The 26,010-nt window shown below is 41.4% G+C and overlaps 1 protein-coding gene across 1 annotated transcript in view; it reads left to right on the top strand.

The window, feature by feature from the left end:
* The window catches only part of adcy5 (adenylate cyclase 5), an 87,517-nt gene that overhangs the window by 25,430 nt on the left and 36,077 nt on the right, over positions 1 to 26,010 (top strand). The window contains exons 2-3 of the mRNA XM_023409734.2: positions 14,057 to 14,206; positions 15,461 to 15,582. Of these exons, the coding sequence (XP_023265502.1) occupies positions 14,057 to 14,206; positions 15,461 to 15,582 (272 nt within the window). The remainder of the gene's footprint in view (positions 1 to 14,056; positions 14,207 to 15,460; positions 15,583 to 26,010) is intronic.

The raw sequence follows: 26,010 nt of genomic DNA, 5'->3' as shown, positions 1-26,010 counted from the left end.
TTGGTACTTTCTCCCACTAAGCTTTCACTCTCTGTCAAACACACACACACAAACACACACACTTATTCACTGTTTATTTCCGTTTATGTTCCCCTAACAGGAATGATTGGTTCATTCAGCTGTTACAACTATTACCACGACCGTGATTTATCACATAATGCGTTAGTGTGTTTGACCTGCAGTGCCCTCGAGCACTTAAGCATCCTTTGATCATGTAGATTTTGCCAGAACAGGATTTATCCAGACTGCTAATAGAAAGCTCGGATCAGGTTCTACCAATACACTGCAAGCTGTGTGATTTACTTTCTCTTGTCAGTATCGTTTTTCTCTCATAAATGACAGATTTATCCGACTGTTTTTCTGCTTATTCTGTTGATTTTAGGAGTTTGCAGTTGGCTCTTATTTTGAAGGGTACATTGCAGGCTGAGATAATAGACAGCCAACTGGCACAGACACACAAATATTGCTTACTCCAAGGGAGTTACTAAAAGTAGGCCTCCAAACTAGATAGAAAACAGCAGTTCTCAATGTGCAGCCAACTTTATGTCATTGGACTGCTTTTGAATGGGCCCGTGCTGCTGTTTAAAGTTTGCTGGATTCTTACTCAACCACAGGCACATACTGTCTATCCATACATATGTGTATGTATGACGAAATGTCACGGCAATCCGTCCAATCGTTGTTGAGATATTTCAGTCAAAGTGGTGGACGGACCGACCGTAGAGAAACACTGCCTGTGTGGCTGCGCGCCTCGGGCCGGGGGGCAGCCGCTTCGGGCCGTAACTCATTCCCTGTAGCAGCTCGGTCACTTGTGGATGCAAGTACATTCACGTGCAAAGTACAGTTCGTGCATGTCCAATTGCACACTGGCATAGAAATGAGTTTGCTCAGCGATCGTTACATCTTATCAATCGTTTGTTTTCATGCAAATTGAGTTCAAACACAGTTTATCCAAACTCTCGCTTACAATACAACACACGACCTTACAGCGACACCAGGACGTGCATTTGTAGTGCGTGACACAGAATTTGACGTCCTTAGTCCTCTATATTTAAAATCAATCCTGCAGGTCTGTCTTGACTGACTGACTATTTGTGGCTCTGAGTGGAACATGTACTCTCAGCTGATATAATAAGGGCCACTCACAACAACATGAGAATGAACTCTCAGAGTGAGCACAGAATAGCTGAACGTGGTCCGAGTGTTCAGTTGTGTCACTCAAATTCACCAGCGATGACACACACTCTCTCATTGCTTTGAGTGCTCTCTTGACAGCGTGTTGTGAATATATTTTGAATAATAAGCTCGGGCTCTGTTATCTTCATTGCTTCCTCTGGCCTCTATCTTACAGTTTACATCTTAAGTGGCTCCTCTGCCTCTGTTTATAATACTGTTTAATTATTATTATTTCATATGACAGGTAGACTCAGACATGGGCCAACAGTTGCTCTTTGTTCACATGGTGTCTCTTATATCACCATTACGGCTTCGCAACAAGTCGTTTCAATGTCCTCTGACTGTAAATATGAAAAACAGTTCATCTGTAATTGAACTTTGTGTTGTCACTTATGGTTTTAAGGCTTGTAACAGGCATTTTTCACTTTTCATTCTTTAGATTTTCTGACATTTAATAGTCTGCACAGTTGATTTGAATAAAAATCTGACATTAATCGCCAATGAAAGTAATCATTGCAGCCCTATTGTAGATGCATTCAGAAATGCTGTACATGTCGGGATTAGAAAGAAGAAAATGTAATCAGACATGTTATTTCAAACAATATGTAACAGCTGATGCAGAGTATTTATAATTATAGGAAAAATATAGTGTATTGTTATTTAATAAGATGATCTTCTTAAAACAATTTCAAGAGAGATTTTACTGTGGAAAACTAGAATCGATATTTCTGATACCTTCTGAAAACGGAGTGTGTGTTACGGTTCAGCGGACGCATGTAATCAATGTCTGTCCTGCAATTACCTCCATCCTCATTCGTCCTCTGCCACCAGATCTATTCCTTCCTTCCCGACCAAATGTCGGCCTCCTTCTCTTGTCCTGATGAGTGTTAATTTTCCTCATGTGCGAAGGTGTGGTGCAGTTCGATCCATCACATTCTTTGTGTGAAATACAAAACAGTCACCTGTTACCTGGACAGAAACAGCTACAGCACTTAAATCCCTTTAAAACCGAAACTATCATCGTTACACCGCATTTGTGTACAGATTGAATGAAGTACATGTTAGTTAATTGCTGAGCTTTGGCTAACCGTCTTTATGCTAAGCTAAGAAAACCACCTGCTCACTGTGCCTTCATGATTAGCTTACGGACAAGAGAGTGGTTTTAATCTCCTCTTCTAACAAGCAACGAGAGGAGGATAAGTGTATTTAACAAAATGTCAAACTATTCCTTTTAAAGCTGAACTATTTCTATGAAATGCCATTTCACTGAGACAAATTTCCAATGTCGGAATAAAATCACAAGAGCTTTGCTAGAGTTGGATCGTTTGGTGAAAGCAGCTGATGGTCCCAGCTGTCTAAAGTCAGTCTTTATTCCCTCTTGATGTTCCGATAAAACCAAACATGTTTAATATTATTGTAAGTTTTTAGTCTTGGCTCATGCAAACAGCACCAAACAGGAAGCAGCAACCCGAGATAATAGAGAGCATGGAGGTGAGGCTGGCGTTAAATACATAAGGGAGGCCATGGTAATTGGACACAAGGAAAATATCTTAAAAAATAAAAAATATAAAATCATAAATACAAGGTCCAAACAGTCATTTAAGGGGCGATTCATGACAATTATAATGTTGAGTCACTGACTTTATATGATAATAATGATAATGTAGAATTTCAGAGGGCAAAAAACTGTTTTTCTTCCTGTAAATTTGCATCAGGAGCATGATGGGAAATGATTTCAAAAGAATCTTGTCTTACGAACAGTGACCCTGCCAGTTCCACAGTCTGTACAAAAACTTCCTTGACTTAATGAGGCATTATCTTTAGATGTCAGAGGGTGTCAGGCGTTTTTAAAAAATCTTTTCAAAGTTTTCTAGTCAATGGTAGGCGTACGATTCTGCTCAGGTCACACACCACTATGCAAGAATGTTATTGGTACAATGGGAATGTTTGCAATAAAGGCGAGCTTTTCTTTCTCTGTCAATTTGGCTGTAAAAATGATGCCATCAAAAAACGCAGAGGTGTATCTGTTTGAGAACAATCCAGGTGGCAGCGGCCAAGAGAATGCATGATGAGTATTACAGGACGGGTCGTCCCAGGAGACACATTATTGTTTCTCGTCCTCCAGGCAGACTAGGGGACGCCTTCTCAGTCCACCTCTTTTCTCTCTATAAGCTCTGGGCTTCTCCAGTGACATGGTGAGCGTGTTACAGGATATTTGTAGCATTGTTTTTGACCGTGTAATAAGTCTGTGTTGGTTCTGAAGCCTTGGAGGTAAGATGGAGACTGAGTCCTTTCACCTCCTGGCTTTTGAATGAATCCGTGCATGCAGTTGTCATTTCTTCCTTTCGTCAAGGCGGCCGGCAGTACGCAGTTTGCGAAGACCTACCTGGCTATTAAAAAATGGATTTGTTTCCGGTCAGAGTTTTCAAAGCATCGGAGGAAAAATAGATTTGAGTGCTGGGTGTTGACATCAAAGACTGCCACAAAGCCTTGTCTCCTGTACGGCCAGTGTTAAAATGCAGGGTCTATATTTGGAAGAATCTCCAGTTAGCCAGTGTCCCCTCTCTGCCTCTTCTCTTTTGAAGCACGAGATGAAAAATTAAAGGTGCTTTTTCTTCTGTTCGTCGGTGGGCCTGTCTTTCTTCTTCAAAGGCATGACTCACAGAATGACCTTTTAGTTCCCAGGAGTTCAGTGTCTCCTGTGAGGCACGAGGACTGCTTGAAAGCATTTGGTGTGCCGCTGCTGAAGTAGAACTCCAGAAATGTTTACCAGTCAAAGGCAACTGTGTTTCCCCGCGTTCAGACTGCAAACCCGCACATGACGAGGGGTCAACTCAACCCGCGCTCAAACTGGGACTTCAGTCTGTTCCTGTTGGCAACGCCAGTTCACCAAAGCCGGGCATCGTCCGACCCGTCTGGTCGAGAGATGGGTCGTGAAGGAGAGTCAGCTGACACGGGTTAGGCCCCCCCCTACAGAGGTTTATGGGGCATTAAAGGGCTTCTTCTTCACATTTTGTTTCTGAACTGCGTACTTTGTTCGGTACTTTATGTTGTTGAAATGTCGGGAAGCGGTGATGTTGGAGGTCAGACGAGACGATTTAGGACATTATCACAATTGGTCCAGAATCCGATGTTTGAGTCTCTACCCAAGGTTTGTATCTTCAGTTGTTGTGAAGGGAAATGAAAAGAAAAGAAAATCTATCATGTCTCAGTGTGTAGCTCAAGGTAAGCTCAAACATTTGTATCAGACGTTACTTTCAGCTGCACACTGATCATGTTGGCTGGCATTAAAACAAAACAACAATCATCTAACAATGTTTCAAATGTTTTAAGAAGTGTCACAAGTTTTAAAAATTTGCTTTGATCAAAATTGACGAGCATGACATCACCTGTCACCCAGGTTCCTGTGATTGATATGTTAATGAACTGTTAATGCGTCATAGAGACCAGTCAGGTTGAGTTTGTCTGTGGAGCCACATTAGAGCTTGAAAAATACTTATGCAGGCCCAAGGTGAAAAAACTGGCTTGTATTCTACACGAATAGGCGGCTTTTATGTATTTCTTCTTTGTGTATCGTAACAATTATCTCGCAGTCATTGGGTCCACGGTAACATTTACAGAATTCACATTGAATGATGGAATTACAACATTTCTATGTCATACCTGTAGAAACGAGAGAAAACGAGTCTGAGATAACGACAAAAAAAGAGAAAAGAAAAATGTTCAAACAAACATTGTGTTAGTTTCCAAACATGAGGCTACAGGTTGAACTGTGTCTTTGTGTGGCTATGAAATATTTATCTGTATTTGTTCTCTTTTTACTTAAATAGATGTATCTGTTAGTGGAGCATAGATATGATTTTCTAAAAGCAACACTGTCTTGCACCATTGCTTCTTTTCGATGACTAATGGATGAATGAATGAGTCCAGACCACAAACTGCATGTATTCACATTGTCCTGTTTAAAATATAGTAATGGATAATGTAAGTACAGATAAGTACTGCAGCAGACAGAATAAAAGGCTTTCAGTTTTTGTTAGATAAGTTTCATTTAATGTACTTTAGTGCACTTTTCTGTTCTAAAGCAATAATAACAGAGGAGTCTATTAATAGCAGTTATATATAAAATATATTACATGACCCAATGCAACAGGGTTAGGGTTAGTTTGTTTTTGGTTCATTCAATCTGACCCTCAGGTTTGTTACTGGTTACAAAGGCATTAATTCAGCAGCTGACAGCTTTCGAGGTAAAATCCAGCAACAAATAACCGCAGGCTCTCACGTGAAAGACTTTCACTCTCTTGTACATTGCCCTGCAGAATGAGGCTGGCAGTGGGCTGCTCACAGTAATCAGCATGCAGCACATGACCTGCATTTATCCTTAAAGCGCACAATGTGCCTCAGTGTGCTAACTAAAGGGGTTGTACCCTTGTAATCAATTTAATAATCTAATCAAAAGTAAAAGTAAAAATCAGGCTGACACAGTCTTGCAGTACTTACCAAGGGGCAAAACAGTTAACAGAGGCTTGTTTATTTATTACACCGACCTCTGCTCAAAATAAAGTTTATGGTTTGCCTCAGCAAATTCTTCCTGGAATTTTTTGATCTTGTGATCACAGAAATTTCAATATTCAACCAGATGTGGTGTTACATGAAAGAGCTTGCAATCTAATTTCTGTAACGTTTCTGCAAACAAGTGGGAGAAGAGTCATTGCACTTGTCCTGCGTTGCTTAACCACAGGCAGCGTAATGCTTCTTACAAGCAGCGCCGATCCAGTTGTCGAACGATATCTGACATTTCAGTAGAAGTTAACCATCAGTAACACATAGTGATGTTCCTCAAACCAGCAATGTGATCCATGAGGCTACATGGGAGTGGTACTCGGTCTGGGAGTTAACACTGATAATTCAGGGCAAAAATGCTCTTTCTGACTATTGACAATCACAGGGATGTTCACCATGTGATCCACTTCAGTCCGTTTGGCCTCACTAATCAATAAGTATGAGTTTTATAACTTTTACTTGAAGCTGCACTAGAGATTTTCTAGAACCTTAAGACCTAACAACATGTATGAATGAATGAGTGCACCCCCCCCCCCAACATTGCAAATTTGTTTTTGAACACAACTTCGAAATCCCTAAATCTTATGTGGATTTAGCAGGGATTTTATTTTGAAAGGTACAGATCTCCTATAAAAAAAGGAATATTCTGTGTTTTAACAGGAAGTAAAGCAACTTTTTTGTGTGTGTGTGAATTGTATGTGTTGCTAGATTTAATGTATCGTTTTATTCTGGACTTGGGGACCATAGCAACTGAGGCTCTATCAGCTTCCCCACCCACATCTGTCCTGGCAGTGAGGGGATGGAAGCGGTGACTTTTTTCAGGTCACAAGTTCGCTTCTCAAACCCTTTAAGCCGCCTTGTTAGGGTGCATGATTGCAACTAACTTTCAATATGTGTAATCTATGGCACATTTGGATTACTGCTCTCTGCAGGCTGCAGAAATGGGACTTGCAAACATCACAGGGATCTGGTCGTTAGAACATTTCTCTACGGCCGCACTAGTTGCTGAGACAGTATCATATGGATATCCTTAACATGTTCCAGATGTTTTCAAAATGTGTTATCAGAAATACAGAGCTTCACATTAGCACAACACAGGACAGTGTGGTTTGGTTTGGTTTGGTTTGCTGACTGTTGCTTTTATTACTTGTGTGGGCTGGATGTTGGCCGCCAGTCCTCCACACACAACATGCCGGGCATCTCTGGAAGATATACGAGCATAAATGAAAAGTCTGTTGGAAGCATGGCGAGAGCGCAGAAGTAGAGGACAAACTTGACGCCTTAGGGTGGGTGCAAGAGACATTGAAAAAGAAAGGAGTGGGAGAGATGTAGGAGGGTGAAACTCAGACTGCTGGGTAAATATTGACACCTAGGATGTCTTGCTCTGTTGTTTTTTATGGTCTCTGCTGGCAATTATTAATCACCAACTAAAATGATGTTGCTCACAGATGAGCTGGACTGACACCTCTCATGGTTATTATCATTGTACCTTTAATTAGTAGACTTAAAGGAAATATATACAGTATATAGTATTTTTTTTGTGTGTAGTTGTTGCCCTGGGTGTGAAATGAAACCATGCACCTCAGAATGAGAACTGATGTATAAAATACTGTAGTCACTGCACGTCAGCTTTAGTCCAGCGAGGCTTCCACAGTAAACAAACGCAGAACACGAGTCCCCGGAGCTTCAGCCGTTAACGGAGCCGTGTTTTCTTCACTGGAGAAAACGAGTTGGATGCATGTGTCGAACATTTTTATTTATTGTTTTGAAACTATATAAAATGGAAAGTAACATTACATTATGGTTTCTTAAATGTTGTTTAATTGATTAATAATCCAGCATGAATTAATGGTCCCCCGACATTAGGGCTGGGCTATATGGTTGAAATCAAGATCACAGTAATAATACAGATGTTTTGTTTTTATATCAATATACATCTCTGTAGCTCTAAAATATCTATCCATCCTATATCCATACATATCCGATCTATACATTAACAGTGGTGATTAACAGGACACAAGAACTAACGTTTTTACTAAAAGGCAGAGTTGTCACATTTCAATAGTTTCCATCTGCATGAATACGGCTCAGATTCTGTAGATGTTGATTTGATTTGAGTGCTTAACAGTAAATGCCCCATCTGCTTTTGTCCTTCCAATACTTACTTGCTCAACTGGAAACAAGGAAACCCCCCCCCCCCCCCCACCCTCGGTTGTTCTGGCTGTTATTAGTGGTCAGAGGGAGGCTCCCATTGTGTTGTGTGTCATCTGCATCTCATGATGTCCACTAACGTGTCACATGAGGAAAAGAACTCCTCTTTCAAGAAGCTGCGATCTTACACAAGTTTAACTCCGAAATGGTTTTGAAAGATTCTTCCATCACAAACATCTCGTATTCAGGAAACTTCATACACGGAATGAAGGAAATTACGCAGAAATCAAATTAAAATTTCAAGTAAATGAAGTTACTGTGAAAATGATATGTGGCTTCTCCACAGCTGCGTTGGGACGCTGTCTGTGATAAATCAGTGGTGTTGGCGGGGTCACATGTAAACAGGTTTTCACTCCGATCGCTCCATTAATCAGGCGATAACAGAAATATGCAGATGAGTAAAGAGGGAAATACCTTTAGGTGAACAGCTGTAATTGCCTGCAGTGTTACGTCACGTCTTCAGCTCTTTGTGTGTCATCGCTTCATCTGCAGCATCTCGCTTCGGGGGCATCGTTGCTGTCGCAGGTACTCAGTCATGTGGGGGACTTGGAGCTGAATTCATATCGTTGGTTGTGTTAGAACCATTTTCTATGATACCGACTTACCTAAGTGCTCTTGACCGTCTTTTGGTTCAGCAGCTTTTGAAAAGTATGAAAATGAGTCAGCGTGAGCGAGGCAAGCAAAACAATGCGCATGAATCACCCAGGGAAATGACTGAAATTGAGCTTCCCTGATTATGTATAATAAGTAAGTTTGAAAGGACAGTGATTTATTTACACCGATGACTGTCAGCAGAAGCTTCACCGGTTTTCCTCTGCTTGTTAGAGATGTGTGTCCTTACCCTGGGGATGATGTCTGTATTACACTTGGGAGCCGGGTCTTTCTGCTCTCACTTTCCCTCCGTGTTGAGGGAAAAGCCCATACGTTTCCAAATAAGGTCTTGGTGAGCAGTGGCAGTATTAATAGAATAAGACTGCTGCTGGGGAATATTTGTATTGACCTGTTGAAAGACTTTATCTGATGCATGCCGTTTCTATGGCAGTGTGTGGGCGGGATGCTACGAGGGCTCGGCGGAGCTCCGTGTGCAGCTGCAGCTGGCTCGCTCCACTGTAGGTAGCAGGAACCCACCTTTTAAATGTCCAGATTTAGACAGTTTGAAGCTGTTCTAAAGCAGGTGTGTGTGTGTGTGTGTGTGTGTGTGTGTGTGTGTGTGTGTGTGTGTGTGTGTGTGTGTGTGTGTTTTCCCTGACCATTTTCAGAGCCTCAACAATAAGACGCAGAGCTTTACACTAAAGCAGTCAGCCTCCTGCCCCCTGCGGTTTTTGTACAAGGCAACGATTCTCCCCGGAGCAAAAAAGTACATCCCTCTCTGCTGATTATAAACCTCAAACACATTTGTTATGCTAATAATCCCGTCATGGACAAGAAAACATAATGATTTCTCTGTCAGTTTGTAGTAGAGTTTCATCTGTCACCGCAATATCATCTGTTTTATGACCTGTTTTTTTTAATACTTTTCTTTTTATGCTTTTTACTTGTATTTTTGATGCTTTTATTTCTCTTCAGCACATTGAATGACATCTGTGTATATAAATAAATGTGCCTTGCCTTGCCAAATATGAATTGTGCAAAGTCGAGGCTTTTCATCAACCTTTTTTTAGGAGTTTTAAAGTTTTGCAGCTCAAAAACATCTTTGGCACTGAGATTAAAAATGTGTGCATTAATATTGAACAGTATAATCTTGAACACTCTTACACAAGCACATTTAGTGACTGATGTGACTCTGACCTCCCTTTCTTCCAATCTTCATACAGTATTTTTGGCTTTTCAACCAAGACTGGCAACACTGAATATGACAATTTTCTTTTGAGCTGCTGAACGTGCTAACTGAGCTACAAGCTTGAGTTATAATAATGAAATTATTCTGCACAGAGGAAATCTTTTTTTTTTTTTTTTTTTTTGTATTAACATAAAATAGATTTTTTAAATATATTGTTAATTAATTGTACACCCTTGATAGTTTTTGTAGTTAATTGAATGAGCTTTCAGCTAAGCAGAGTTTCAGTTGGATAAGAGGCAGAAATACAGAAGAGTGACCTTTTCTAAATTCACAACCTTCTCCCTGTCTCACACCTCAGTTCTTTATTTTCCTTGGTCGTGCCTCACTTCCAGGCGAGTCTTCCACCAGTCACTCCTCCGTCTGAGTGTGCTTGGTTTTCGCACACAGACCTGCTGAGGGGTTTTTGACTTGATAAAGACGTGCTGTGTTTGTTCAGTTTGTTCCGGCAACAGAGAGGCCCGTGGTGTGAATGTGATTCAGCTGGCTGATTCAGCCCATTAAATAGCTCTATGAAAAGAATGGGCTGCCGGCTTTGGCTTCCTACTGGCTTCCAGTCCCAGGACCCACTGTATGCCTGGCACTGAATGGAAACAATGTCTTTTAGCACTAGTACATGTGACCACTCGCAAGCGGTCATGTGCCCAATGTTGTGTTTGATAGGTGGAAACTTGGACAGCGTCTATGAAACCTGAAGGTACTGATTTGCTGCAAATTAAATATTGGAGTTTTAGTGGGGCACACACATGCAAGTGTGCAACAACACAGGGTTTCCCACAGTAGTTCAGCCCCCTCCTGTTGGTCCACTAGCTTCTGTTACTCAGTACATTTACATGCACGCAACGAACCAGGTTACTCAGGAAATTGGATAGTATGTTTACATGTACTTTAGTAAGTCAGTCCATGCAGCAGGTCGGTAATCACGTTCTCCCCCAACCCAGAGCTTATGTTGGAAACATTTCTCACTTCATGTGTATGTTTGTCTGACATCCAAGTGAGTGGACAGACTTTGTAGGGAAAGGTGGATGCTGACTTATTTAGATTTTCTAGGGGTGTTGTATGAGTTTCAGTCTAATTTTAGATGGAATTATTTTCAATACGAGTATGAATTCCTGTGCGTAACTGACTTTCTCCAGGAGAAATCTAGCAAAGCAAATCAGGTTCATCAAATCTCCTACCCCGATTACCAAAGCCAGATTTCTCCTTTATACAATGTTTAAGAAATCAGGTTACTGCAGAAAGATGATTTGTAAATCCTGTCAAGTGCATGTAAATGCAGTTAATGGTTTTTTCTGAGGGTCTGAGGATCTTATGTCAGACTCTTTCACACATGATTTCAGATGCTCAAGAGTATAACCAATGGCTGGAAAATGTTCTGTGTGGTTCCTCAGGGCTCAATGTTTGGTTTTACTCAGTTCACAGAATCATCTTTTTCCCTTCCTTTCTGATGCTAGTGTAGCTTGTGTTCACCGTAGGTTTACTAATATGGACGCCTTGCAATAAATATTGAGTAGACTATGTCTGTTTATTGGCCCTGAACAGATACAGTCCAGACTGTAAGTACTTGGATGCTTACATGTTTGTTCTTCAGGCTCTGTGTTTCAGCACATAAAATAACGGATACTATCTTAAATGTGCCAAGTCTCAGCTTTCATTTGAGCAGGTTTACAACAATATTGAAAAAACGGTGTGAAAAAAAGACATTTAATACATAGTGCCCGAATTGTAAGTGGTCAAAAGTAATCGGACACTATTGTCTATTAAATGTTTCTTGGGCCTCCATATCATCCCACCTCATGGAACTGTCATTTATTCATGATTTCCCTGCTGATGATGCAACGGGATGAATGCAGAGGTGCACAGGAGCATGCTGGGAGCTCGGATTCGGTGTCAGAACTCATTGGACGACATTTCATCATTCAGCCAGACACTGATCCTAAACATAAGGCCAATAAGGAATATCCCTGACTGTCCGAGTCAGTCACCTGACCTCAGTTTGACTGAGCATGCATTCCACTTGCAGAAGACCAGAGTGCCAATTTTATGTGCGCAAGCGCAATGACAGGTATGAAGGGGGTAGGTCTTTGGCATACAGACTATGTTGGGTGTCTCCAAGCACACCAGCTATTTTGTTTCATGTAGGAGCGGCAGAGGAGCAAAGTGCAAAAGTGCTGGCTGAGGTTGAATATAAATCGGAGGGTGCGGTGGTGACTCTGCCGCTGATAGAGTTTATTTTGGATAAATCTTTAACATTTAACACAGTATCAGCTGGTAGTCTTGTCATTTAACAAATATGTTGGAGATCACCAACATCTCAGATAAGGGCAAGTATCTGGTCAGTTTGTTCTGCATCAGAGCAGTTTCACTGATAAGCGCACGCTAACACTGTCTCTCCAATCAGAACACACAAACATTAAAGCAGGTAGTACACGAACTGGCTCTGGCTCTACTGAGCCCCCTAATTAGGGAGATACTGTCTTGTCAGGGCTGCACAGGGATCTTCTGATGGATGTTGTGTCAAAATCAGGAGGAGAGGGTCGAGACACCCTGTTCCCGCCGCAGACAGGGAGGCGCACATGAGTGGAGCTGCCGGAAACAAAGAGCGCTTTACTCTCAGTCAGAGGGCAAACGGCTGCAGGCCTGGAAAACCTACATCAAACACTTTGTTTCTCTCTCACCACCTTCGTCAAGCAAATCAATATTTTCATTCTGCATATTTAAGGTCTAAACAGACTGTACTTTTCATTTAAGGTTCATTCAGACTTTAACAATCGTCCTGTACTAAGTGTGTCCTGAGATAAATGTTTTTGACTTTGTAACTATAGGGAACTTGAAGATGTTTCCAGTGGTAGTGCGGAGATATACCTGGAAATAGGTTCAACCAACAATTATTTATTCAATTAATTAGCAGATTATTTTCTCAATTAATTGTTTGTCTATAAAATGTCAGAAAACATCCCTGAGCTCAAGCTGACACCTTCAGATGTCGTGTTTAGTTCAATCATATTCATGTATGTTGATCGACAAATCAATTAATCAACTGCTTGTTTCAGTTCTGCTTTAGTCGTAGAGTTCAAAATTAATTTACACAAATTAAATTACTTTGTTATTGTTATAAATATAAATATATATATATATATATATAGATGAGACAGAGATAATGTGGCTGTAATGGCAGCAGGCTTTTTATTTGTTTATTGCAGTTATAGGCTGAGCGTACTAAAGTGCCTGATTCTAAAATGATTTCAAGTCCCTGAGATGTCTATTAGCTCGCTCTTGCGTTTCAGCACCGCATTACCCAGAGATCACTTAGAGGCTACAGATGTAATGTTTTGTGATGTTTTCTTTTTTTTTTTGCTTCAATATTCTGTTGTAGCTTCATTATACAAACAGGTGTAGTTTGAGTTTGTGCAGGTAGCAGTCCTCTTTGTACTCCGGTCTCTCCAAACAAAACGTCTGTTACTGCTGAAATGTAAAAACGCAAAACCTACCTGAGAGGCCAGGTGTAGATCAACACGACATCAGTGTTCTCAGTCTTGCACCAGATTCATAAACACCTGTGTGTTCTGTGTTAGAAACCCAGAATGTCTTCTGTAGCAGCGCAGACTTCACTCAGTGCTATACAGTAAGTCGTTTTTAATCTACTAAGTGATCACACATTAGCAGGTCAAATTTAGATGCGTATACAATGTGTTCTATTCTCACATTAACTGCGTGGTAGATGTGACAATATGTAAATCTGTGTATTTGTGCTTGAGAACAACATGCAACACATTTACTCTATAAATGTTGAGACCGTTGAGAAGCTGCCCAGATACTCTCTGTGATGCTGCCTTTCATCTTATCTCCGCACATTTCTGTATCGCACAGCTCGCTCGGAGTGAGTAACACGTGGAGCCGCTCTCACAGACTGCCAGTCGTGGCTGGAAAAGTGTTATGTTTGTATCACATCTGGCTCCAGTTTAAAGGTTTGACGAAGTGGGTAGACTCCCTGTTGTATTGTTTTACTATCAGAGGGGATTACAATGAACGTTTACTTATTTAATTCCTTAAAAAATGGATGTTGGCTCAACAAATCTCTCAGCAATGGGGGATTTAAAAGGGATTTACTGTTTAGGGTGAAAAACCAGTTGTTAGTTGATGTTGGTAGAGAGCAACAGGAAGGGAAAGGGCACGAGACATTTCGAGAGCATGAGTCTTTGACCTCTGACTCACATGGATGCCCCCTTCTTTGCGTCCTGACTGTTTCTCTCTCACCCTCTTCCACAGATAGTATCCAACGTGCTAATCTTCTCCTGTACCAACATCGTGGGAGTGTGCACCCATTACCCCGCCGAGGGCTCCCAGAGGCAGGCCTTCCAGGAGACCAGGGAATGCATCCAAGCTCGCCTCCACTCCCAGAGGGAAAACCAGCAGCAGGTGAGAGAGAGAGAGAGAGAGAGAAAGCAGAGATTTATGGTGACGGGAGACAGGGATGTAAGAGCAGAGGGAAGGTTTTATTGGAGATTAAATTAAATAGACTTGTCTATTAAAGGAATACTTCACTGAAAACCTAGGTCTTGAATATTAAACACTCAACTCCTGCAGGCTTAAACGATGGCTCTGAAAAGTGTGAACGGTAGCTTGCTCCTTTGTGGAGCACGGCAGCTGTTTAACACAGTACCAGAGTCTATACTTGAAATATACTGAAGAATGGGCTGAGTGACATATTTTTATTGCCATTTGAAAGGAAAAAGTATTAGACAGGTTTCCCCTTCACAAATTGATTGTGTTTGCTTATTTACTGATCAATTCAGCTTTAGCTTTAGCTAAGCCAAGATATGGAAGTCCAGTGTGACATGGCTGCTAGTAGCAGTAATAATACTAACCTGCACTACAGCACTAAGTGTGTTTGTTGATGGTGAACTGATTCCTTTGTTTTAACACTGCCTGTTTAATCCCTGCAGCTGCAAGAATGTGCCAGGATATAAAATGTGAAAATACTCTGCATCAGACATCCCTGCGTTGTTTATATGCACATTACAGGCACACGTTTGTATGAGATTCGCATGTATTGTATTTATAAGTGTCGCTACAAGAGTTTATAAGTAAAATTGACTGTATGCATCCATGTTAATCCCTGTCATACCTTGCATCTGTTTGTGCTATTTTTCCAAATAATTTGCAAAGCAATGCATTTTCCATCACTTCGCCTCCTCTGTCAAACCTGAATTACAAGTACGTGGCAGCCGAACGCACACTTACCCATCAGCCACGCATTGATTCCAGATTCTTACAAACTGTTGCCCTACTCAAGCCATAGCAAGCAATAACAGTGAGCTGTCACAATAAGCCACGTGTTCCTCCCTCACCGATTGAGGGCAAAAGAATCCACCAGGTTATTAAAATCCAGATCTGATCTAATTGCCACAGCGGAGACGCAGCTGAGTAACGTTGTTATTTTGTTTTCAATGCTTCTCAAACTGGACAAAAAAAGGCTCTAGCTGACAATTTGTGGCTGGTCACTCCGTGCCGGGAGGGATATACTATAGAGGCACGCAGGCAGTTATTGAGTTGAACTTATTGAGGCATGTTAGTCACTCTGCCTCCCCTCTGACAGTCAAAGCCTCCACCTCTTAATTTACTTATACTCTTCCACTGAACTTACCCCCCCTCTCCCACGCTTTCCTGCAGGAACGCCTCCTGCTCTCAGTGCTTCCCCGCCATGTTGCCATGGAGATGAAAGCTGATATAAACGCCAAGCAGGAGGACATGATGTTTCACAAGATCTATATCCAGAAGCATGACAACGTCAGGTAACGTCAGAATGGGATGATGAGGGGATTATAGGTGATATATAAATATATATATATATAAAACACTTCTCTTTTACAATCGTACAATCAATCATGTGTTGGCTCTCAAAAATACAATACACCCACACACAAAGATACACACCATCGCATGTTTTCCTCATCCCTCCTTTTTTATGCAGAAGTTTGTTTAAGGCTGCATTTACTGATCACAAGAAATCAAAGAAATTTGGTTAATCTAATCACACAACAAGAAGCTTTTGTGATCAGTAGCACTATGGTATGTAACCGTTACATAGTGAGTGTTTTGGGGAAAAAAAATAATGTACTCAACTCCATTGAGTCATAAGACGATCTTGAGTTTTTAAGGTACTACAGAATCTGATTCAGAAAAGCCAGAACTCTGAAACTGAAACTTGCCGTAATAATGCACATGAAAGTGAGTGAAATGCTCATTATAACCATTAAATGCAATCTCTCTGCTGCTTGTGATTTTGTTTACAGACAACCAAAATGATGTTATTTTTAATTCGAATCAGACCTGTTGAATTTAATTCTCAAGTTTTAAAAATTTTAGGTGCAACTTAACTGTAAAATAAACCACGATTTAATCCAGGTTAATCCTGAATGGTACAGTCCACCCACAGACAGGGGCAGAAGAGGAGGGAGAATTGCAGGCGTTGCCATGACAACTGGCTGCATGGTATTTTCCCAGAGTATTTTTTTTTTTTCACCTGTCTCAACATACAATATCAGTAACCATACAGAGAGTAATAATGTCATGAAAGTATTGTACACTGAAAATTTGAATAAATCAGTTGCTGGCCGTAAAGCAAACAACCAAGATTCAGGAATGTAAACCAAATATTTTTTTAACCCTTTACCTTTAAGGAACCTGTATGTTTCATTTCAAGGGATTTATTTTTATAAGACCTTTTTTCGGCCTAAAAAGGCTTAAAAAACGTCAGGAATTTATAATATATTCCAAAAACCAGGATTTGTGCTGACATTCAAAAAGTCAAAAAAGTTACTGTCACACAATTGTATTTGCATATTTACAGCATTTCACTGTAAATCAAACAGAGTTCAGATGCCTGAACTGCTTTGCCTTCATAATATTAAATGTTGGCACGTACCGCTGTCAGATAGTGTCAGTGTTCCCTCTTAAGGTTCAGTTTTATAAACATTTGCCTTTAATGGATACGAAATGTTTTTTGATACCAGACTAAACACTTTCAGAAAGCTGAAACACTTCACATTCAGTCTGGTTCTGCTGGAGAGTCGCCAAGTGCTTGCTCATTGTGGGAGCTGTTGGGTTTCTTTCTGTAATATTGTGAGGTCTTGACCTAACCCTGGAAAGTTCCTTGAGATTCTGCACGTTGTGATTTGGCGCTGCACAAATAAAATTGAACTTAATTGATGTGTTTAGCACTGATGGAGAAGTGTTGATGTTATTTCCTGTTTCCAACACCCTTACCCCCCCCCCCCCCCCCCCCCCCCCCCCGGTCATAGATCAGGGATCATAGGGAAGTAAGGTAAAAGTTTAAAACATTTTGTTGTAACAATGTCGCATATATACAGTATCTGCTGAAGGGCAGTCCACACAGAAAGTGTTACTGACTATCTCACAAAACAGATCCAAGGTCCTCAGTTTTACTATGTCTTGTTAAAAAAAATAATCTATTAATCAATAAATAAGAAAAATGCATTTTACCCCTGTATACCTTATTATGGAGCCCACCTGAAAACTATTGCTGTTCAGTAACTTTCTGATCTGACAGCCTTCATCTCGCGGCGGCCAAACGCAGGTCGAGGTGGACTGAGCGAACGGATGCTTCCCTGGTGTTTACGCACTGCTGACATCTTGTGTTTGATGTGGATTCCCAGAACGTATGGAATTTCCATCATGTGATGATAGGTGGTCATATATAAAGAGAGATCATAACCCCTGACTCTGTTTAAAGATGGTCTTTGGTGTCTGAGGTCAATGGCCCCTTTTGATGTCTGTCTGGTCATCCACTGACTCCTGGTTGATGACTTCGACCTCTTCCTCGTCAGCGCAGCGGATGTTGCTTGTTTCTGGTTTTCATTCAGTCTCTTGTCTCTTATCCAGGGTCCTTACAGTTGCACTGTTGTGTTATCTTAATTGAGAGAGTACGATGTGGGTTTGCTCTGGTAAGTGTGAACACTGATCATTAGAGTCAGATCATTATACACTGTGTTAACCCCACAGGAGAGTTGCAGTTGAACAACTGTGGTTAGGTTTTGCACCACCTTGTGGTGTAAGAAAGCACTGCACCAAGGTGACTCAGAAACTGACTTGTTATCTCTCTCTCTCTCTTTGTGTGTGTGTGTGTGTGTGTGTGTGTGTGTGTGTGTGTGTGTGTGTGTGTGTGTGTGTGTGTGTCAGCAGCGTTTCCAACTGCGGAGTGAGAGTTTTATGGCCTGTAGCTGTCATAGTCAGCTGGCAGCCCAAATCTCGATACAGAATAGATGCTATTGAAGCCCTTTATCACTTTGATGTGTCCCTTTTTAATCCTCGGGGGCATCAGGTCACGTACTTGGAGCTCTTGTAGACAAAGGTCTTTTCATTGCCATTAAAGCGATCACTATCAGGAATTATCCTTTTTATTTCTCTAAGTTTAAGAGTTCAGTAGAAGTGAGAGTGCAGATTGTTTTTTTGGGAGTGGGCAGAGGTAAAACATTAGGAAGTTTCCAGGGCATGTGACAGAAGTTACTGTTACTGAAATCAATGTGCACTGAGCCACAAGAGAACTTGTGAATAAGTATGCACACACACACACACACACACACACACACACTCACACATTCACACATTCAGCCGTTATAACAATGCAGTTGTGTTTTTTTGCAATCAAGAGGCAAATACCAAGAATGTCATGTTGGCTCTCAGTGGATGTGTCCATTAGTGAAGCTGTCAAGCCTAAAACAAATTGAGAAACCTGTAACTCATTCTTACCTGTGAAGAAGTTTTGCCTTTACATAATTAGAAGAGGAGAACTGACAGAAATCTGCACTTAGTTTGGTAGATTTGTCCTACTGTAGACTTTCCTGTGAGTCACTGGGGAGCAGGCGGCACATTCGCAGCATCCGTTCAGCTTGGCTAATTTCTGTTCTGTGGTCATGAGTGTGTGGTTAATGGCGAGCTAACCAGGTGTGACTAGGCCTGTCGGGGAGCGAGCAGTGGCTTTTGGTAATTGGGGCTCTGCTGAGAGTCCGAGTAACAACAGGAAGAGAAGTGACAGCTCCCACTGCTCCAGCTAAAGAGTAAGAGGGAAAACAGAGGAAGGTGGAGCGGCGCAGAGGGAGTTACTGGAGCTTGTTGCTGCACTAGATACGCATGGAGTTTTCTATGTTTCTGTATAATTAAGTTAATAAAGTAATTAAGTTCTGAGCACTGAAAAACAGGAACCAGAATAGTTCATTTTTCACAGAGGAACTGTAACAGGCACATAATTATACATTCAGTTGGTCGAATGGATGGGCTCATTATTAGATATCCATGGTGCTCAGACAATGTGTCCTACTGACTTTGGTGATTCCCTGACTTTTTGTCTAGCGCTACCATGAGGTTGACATTTGTGGTTTTGAGTGAAATTTCTCAAAAACTATTGGATGTTGTACCATGAAATTTTCTACAATCAATAATGTTCCTCTCAGGATGAATTGTAATTCAGTTTTCATGTAGCACAATTATGAATTATTATAAATTATTATTATATTATTTCAGATATTTGAAACTAAACTGAACTATATGTAAGATGATGAACATTGCACCTGCTCAACATCAGAGGAAGTCTGCCACTACACTCACCTCTACAGTAGCAGAGCGCATCAGACAAAGCAGCTGCTCTTCTTCTTCTTGGATGTCTATGATGATCTACTGCACATGTAATAGTGGACGCTGTTAGCGTGGCTGTAGACTTACGCCGGGAACACACTACCTGCGTCGCGTGTGCGGAGCAGCTGAGTTCCTGCGGCTCACACGCATGTGTGTGTGCTCACATGGGCTGCGGGTTAGCTGTGTCGCTGCTACTGCAGCTCTGTCTTTCTACATAGAGTTTGCAGGCTACTCGAATGTTGGCTTTCTTTTCATTATAAATTAATTTCTGAATTATTTTTGACAGAAAACATCAGTAAAGTGCCACTATCTCCACATGCAGCTATTAAAATGGTTAAAAAATATATTTGTATTTTTTCATGTCTCTGACATTCAGATTCAGCCTAGACATTGATAGCTATGGTGGAAGGTGTTATTTTTATATAATGTTGCTAGTATGTTCTAAATATGACATCAATGGGTCTTTTCTCTGTCTATTTTTGTCAGCTGAGAGGCGTGAGACGCATGTCACACGGGCAGTGTGTCCACTCTAACCCGTTAACATGGTTGCCAAAATGGAAACAAAGACGTTTCGCAGCCGACACATACATACACACACACCATGTCACGAGTGTGTTCCTAGCCTTAGTCTTATTTCTGTGTAGCTTAGACTAAGTCCTTTTGAGGCCTAATAATTAAATATGCAAGAATAATATGGATATGTAAGATCTACCTGCAGTCTCAGTCATTTTTCAGTTTTTTTAGGATTGTACCAGCTTAAAACACAAGAGTCAAATATTTTCTGCTTCAAAATGTCAAGTCATGAAGTCAAGTGTTCTTTAGGGAGTCAAGTCTTTTATGGTAATTAAGTCCTACTCAAGTGTCAAACCCTAATTTTTCTTATTTAAGTTTCCAGTCCACAGCTGTCCTACTCTCTCTCCATCTATGTCCACTCTCATAGGCAATAGTGGGAATTAGCAGCAACACTGCATGGAGTGAACTCAACCCAAATTCAAGGTATAATTTGCACCACTGAAGGTAGGCTTTTTACTTTACAACAAATAGTACCTTACTTACTTGGGACGTCTATGTGGTTGTGGCCCAACAAGAATTTTTTTTTTTCCCTCAAAGGTAAAATTCTGCCCACCTTGTCCTGAGAGTTTGGCATCCCACTTGCATTAATCCTCTGGAGTAAAGTCATGTCCTGTGGCTTCAGCAATGTGGCCAAAATGTGTGCTGACTAAGGTATTATGCAAGAGGGCTTTGGGGCGGATGTTTTGATGCTGCCGGGTCGCCCTGTGAGTGTTCAAGAAATATTCTTAAAAAGAACGCCGTGACTGTAGCTTTTGTTGCTGTTATGTAGGCCAGCAGCACCCTGCAGAGAGAGACATGGAAAGAACATTGCATAAATTAGAGGAACTGAATTTACCTTTGTTCTCCACGTTCTAATTGAAGTAAGGACAAGAACTGACACTGTCCAGCGAACACACATGGTTTTAGTGTGTGTAATGTAGTTAACCATGTGCGTGTGTGTGTGTGTTTTGTGTGTGTTACATAAAGCTGTTCTGCTGATGAGGTTGGAGCCAGGCCTGCGAATCTGTCCGTGGTCGCAGACGGCAGCAACGCATGCAGAACACATACAACTTACGAGTCAGCTGATGTTTGCTGCCTTTATACACAAGTTAAGCTAAGATCACTCATCTAACGTGGGTGACAAATCACACTAAAGGAATATTTAACCCATGAAGTGTTGTACTTTATTACCAGATGATCTGTATCCATCTTGAACAAGTCTCCAGATGCCAATACATGCTGTAGTATGGCATAGGGAGGGCAGCATGAATATATACTGTTTGCAAAGGGGCAGAGAAGGAGTTCATTTAGTGGGAGCAATAAGGTTGGCCAAGAATCTGAAAGAGAGCGAAAGCAAAGAACAGGAGATGACGACAGTTATGGATAGGATGAGTAATAGATAGCAGTGAATGACATGATGAAGTTGGGAACGAAGGAAGAAAAGCTGAAAAAGTCTGAGCCAGGCAACGATTAAAAGGACGAAAGAGTCTGTGTGTGTGTTTGTGTGTGTGCGTGTGTGTTTTCCTGGCTGAGGTTAGCGAGCCACCAGCAGAGCTGTAGAGCTAAGCAGCTGGGGGCAGATAAAAGGCAGCTGGCCAGTGGCAGTGCTAGTGCCAGACGAGAGGGGATCACAGGGTCAGGCAATGCCAGCGCAGCACAGCTTTGGTTCAGCTGAGATTTGACCCAGAACAGATTTTGCAGCAGTGGCTCTGCAAGCAGGAAAAGGAGACAGCCTATATCCAGTTGTACGCAGATGTTTATTGCATGTTTAGTGGAAAAGGGCTGTTGGTTGAGCACCCAAGCATTTGTACATGGAACAATTATTGCAACATTTGAAGAAATGTTTCCTGCAGTGTTTGTAGTTACTTGTATTTACTCTTCTTTTAAAAAACAATTCGGGACCATTCTGGAGGTGACTGTTTTCTCCAGCCTGTGGTTCTCAGTTACAGCTGAATTCATCACTAAAGGCTCTGTTTGTCCCGAACCCAAAATATAAACTGATCTGAAACCAAAAGCAGAGTCACATATTTATCTCTAGGGCATTCATCTTTTTCTTGAGCTTACTGTGTGTTTATCATTTGAAACCTTTTCATGTCTGCGTTGTTATCAGTTCTTGTTCAGCGATCGTTCAAAGAGGGACAAAAATGACTTGAACGCAAGTTAACCCTTCCACTGCAGCTATATTTATTCCATCAGAGCAACATTTAAAAAATGTCTGACGTGCTTCTCCTGCAAGACTACAGGTCCTCTCAGTTCAGGATCGTCTCTGCAGTCACTGTCACTTAGACAAAAAGCAAACCTCCTCAGGATTTAACAAGTGACTCATCACCACGGTAACCATTAAATGGGACTTAAAGACCCCAGGTATTTTTCTCATATCCTCTGTCACTCTGTTCCTTTTCTCCCTCATCACCCACTGTCGCCTCTGATGTGGGAAGTGGCCTTGCTCTGTGCTTCATTGTGGCAGCGGAGAGTGAGGGGAGCGACTGATAATCCATCAGGAAATCTCTGCATTATGTATTTGGCTTAAAATAGATTCAGTATCTATAAGACAGAGAGGATAATGTAGTTTTTACACTGCGAAAATACACATCCTAATATTTTAATCTAAAAATCTAACTTGTTATTGAATCTCAAAAGCTCATTTAAGTCACACTGAACTCACCTATGTTCAGTCCATTCAAGGTCTAATCATCCATTTTCAAACACTACCACAGTGATTGTGTATTGATCTAAACGCCTCCAAAACATGTGTGACCTACAACTCAGCACTGTGTCTGTTTTATAACACACATGAATGTTAAGAGAACTCCATACTTTTTAAACAGTCCAGTGTTTTTCATGGACGTTTGTTGGACTCACTGTCAGGTATTTCTGTCTAATGAAGAAGAAAGATTCAACTTGCACTTATCCCATAATAATGTGAATGTTGAGGTTCACTACAATTTGCTGTAATTTTTTAATTGGGATACAAAGGTTTCATAGATGCACACCTTAAAACAAGTGGATTAAAGCTCTCTTCTCTCATGGTCGACCATCGCTGCTTCTACCCAGAGTGATAGACCTGTTTCTGAGCTCAAACCCACCGGACACAAGTGTCTGGTTTCACTCGACCTCCCATGCAACAGTTCCCAGAAAAAACAATCAATTATTCTCAGAAATGTGTACCCCAGAGTGGGGACTCTTAATCCCTTTCAACTTGAGATCCAAATTGAGTAAATTTAGGAATCTTGAAGCCCAAGTTCATTAGAACACGTCAGTGGGCAGCCGGGAGACAAAAGTCTGTGAAGCCTGTAAAAACCTCGCCGTAAGACTAATGATAAAATGAATGCCACATACCCGGAGTGCGGCTCACTTTTACATGCATATAGGAACATAACCTGCTGCATGTCCTGCCCACACATACCGTACAAACACACCCTGTTCTTGGCTGTGCAGCAGGCACCTACCCTGTGAGATTCATGTGAGCTTGTTTGGTCTGAAATCTTTGTTTATTCATAGATTTCTCTTCTTCTTCCTGGGGGTCTGCCTCAGAGAGACACTTCTCCTTAGATCCAAGATTCAAAGTTCAATCATTTATTACCATTTCAATGAAACATTGATTGGAGTTTGTCTTGCTGTGTGTGTGCTCCAGAGAGACCAAAAGTACAATACAAATACACAGCAGCATAAGCACATCAAAAGTCTATCAAACTAAATAAAACATCCGCACAAGCATATAAAGTAGTGTAACAGAGCAGATGAAACACAAAGCGCCGGGTGCATTAAAAAACGTGTTTGGGGACGCAGTTAATCGGAGTTCATTAGTCAGGAAACAGTTGCAATATCTGGCTTCACAAACTCAAACAATGGACGACGCTCCAGCTAAATAAGAGTAGATTTGGATAATATTCCACTCAGTTGGACAAAATTTCTTTAATCAGATGTGTAAAACTTGATTTGGGAGGTGGGCTGCTTTTTGTACCATTAGGACGGTTTCCATCAGGAGGTTAGGCTGTGTTCCAGAGGTTTTCAGTAAGGGAGTCGTGGAGGGAGAGCAGTGAGGCAAAGTGCTGTGTGAGGTGAAGGGACACGTGCAAGCAGTTGCGAACAAAAGGGAGTTAGCTATTGTAGACTGGCCCATTCATCAACACCCATCTACAGCCGCAGCAGGTGGCAATTAAGGTAAGGCCACTTTTAAACCCTTGACACTTGATTGCTGCAGTTTGTGTCAAAAACCTGACTCATAACTCTGAGCACACAGGCGTGACACACATGTTTTTTTAGATTCAGTGTGACTCGCACTTTGAGAGGGGCGTCGGCGCGGTTGCTTCATATTAATAGGACACTACTACTGCTATATGTAAGAGCAGCAGTGGCGTGAATAATCGCCCCGAAAGCGAGTGTGTGATCAAGAGTCAGCCGACACAGATCAGCTGATGGCCTGCTGCGCCTGAACTAACACAGTTCTCCATTGACATTAGATAGATAGATACTTTATTTATCCCCAAGGGGAAATTCATGCGTCCATTAGCTCATTGTCATTATCATCATAATGTAAGTTCCTTAATTATAATGTCAGTTGGCCCATATCTTTAGTCATATTATGATGAAGATTGAACCGTTCCAATAGATGTAATATGGCTAACAGGGAATAGTGATGCTGTTTTTACAGGTTGCGCCAACCACAAACAAATATCTATACACTGTGAAGCTTGAACCCTTCTCTTACTTGGAACAATAGGTTGAACTGTGAAAACCAGCCCCAAACAAAAGCACACAACAGGTCGTGGATGCAGTTGTCCTCTATTGTTTATGTACTTCTTTATGTTGGACCGAGTTTATCACTTTTACATTCTCATTGAAAACCGAGGTCAATAATTAGAAGCCAGTAGAATAAATGAGATAAAGGTTGGAGGTTATTTTATGTTAGTTTGATCACTGCGGATCCCACAAGGAGCTGGTGAGTCGAGCTGGTGAGTTATTGTCAAAGTTGCTGCATGGAAGACAGTGCTGCGCAGTGATAAGCTGCAAAAGACAGAGGGCATGGTCTTGCCTTCTGAGACGTACGAAGCTCATCACATGTTTCACCCCAGGAGGAAATCGGTGACCGGAGAATAAATATGCTTATTATTGAAGAAAGAAAATGTGAACCGCGAGATTGGGACTTTGTGCGGTAGGAGGTTATGATGCTTCACAAAACAACTTGAGCCATTCAGGACAAGCTCGCTCGTGGGTTTTATCTGCGAGTGTTCTTGAGGCCAACCTGACTGTCTCCCACAGCTGCTGCTGAGCCTATTACTGTCTCTGCCTGGCAGCCCGGTCCCTTGCTCCTTGTTTCTTTCTGAGAGAAATGAATTCAGCCCAGTGCGATCGTCTGTCCTGCCTGTGTGCCGGGGTTAGGAGAGGAATGAAAATGCCTCAATCGCAACGAGACCTTTGCTGTATCAGTTTACCTTGTTCTCAGGGAAGGGACGATCATTTATTTCTTTATTTTTATATTTTTACGAGCACAAAGTTACTTGCAAATATATTATGTCTCATTTCTCTCTCCATCACACACACACACACACACACACACACACACCCTTTTGCCAGGACAAGAACTCATTAGCACAAATGCTACATCAAGTACTTTTTAACACCAGATAACAGGTATTGTATTACATTTAGATATGACTTTAAAAAGCAGCTTCAATCACAGTCTCACACCTGTCACCTCCATCAGTGGCTTCAGGGTACATCTTGACCGGAAAAATCACTCTCAGAGAGAGAAAGAGAGAGAGAGCAAGAGGGAGAGAGAAGGATAGTGACGTGTTGTGGTGGTTGGTTCAGACTGCGCAGCCCACCGTCATCTCCCTCACGTGTCTCTTCGGTTCAGTCCACCCACTGGCTGTTTATGTGTCTGTATCTTTATCATGGTTTAAAGACTGAGGGAACCAGCAGTGGACTGTTGCTGAGTCGTTTTACATGAATGACAAAGTTAAAAAAGAAAACAAAAACATACAGAAGTTATCTCGACAAAAAGGAGAGTGGGT

Source organism: Seriola lalandi, unplaced genomic scaffold (assembly GCF_002814215.2).
Source record: "Seriola lalandi dorsalis isolate HSWRI2012SDOR001 ecotype SW California unplaced genomic scaffold, Sedor1 jcf7180002054406, whole genome shotgun sequence".
In the NCBI taxonomy this organism is placed as follows: domain Eukaryota; kingdom Metazoa; phylum Chordata; class Actinopteri; order Carangiformes; family Carangidae; genus Seriola; species Seriola lalandi.
The sequence above is the reverse complement of the archived record's forward strand: the minus strand, read 5'-3'. Positions and strand labels throughout refer to the sequence as shown.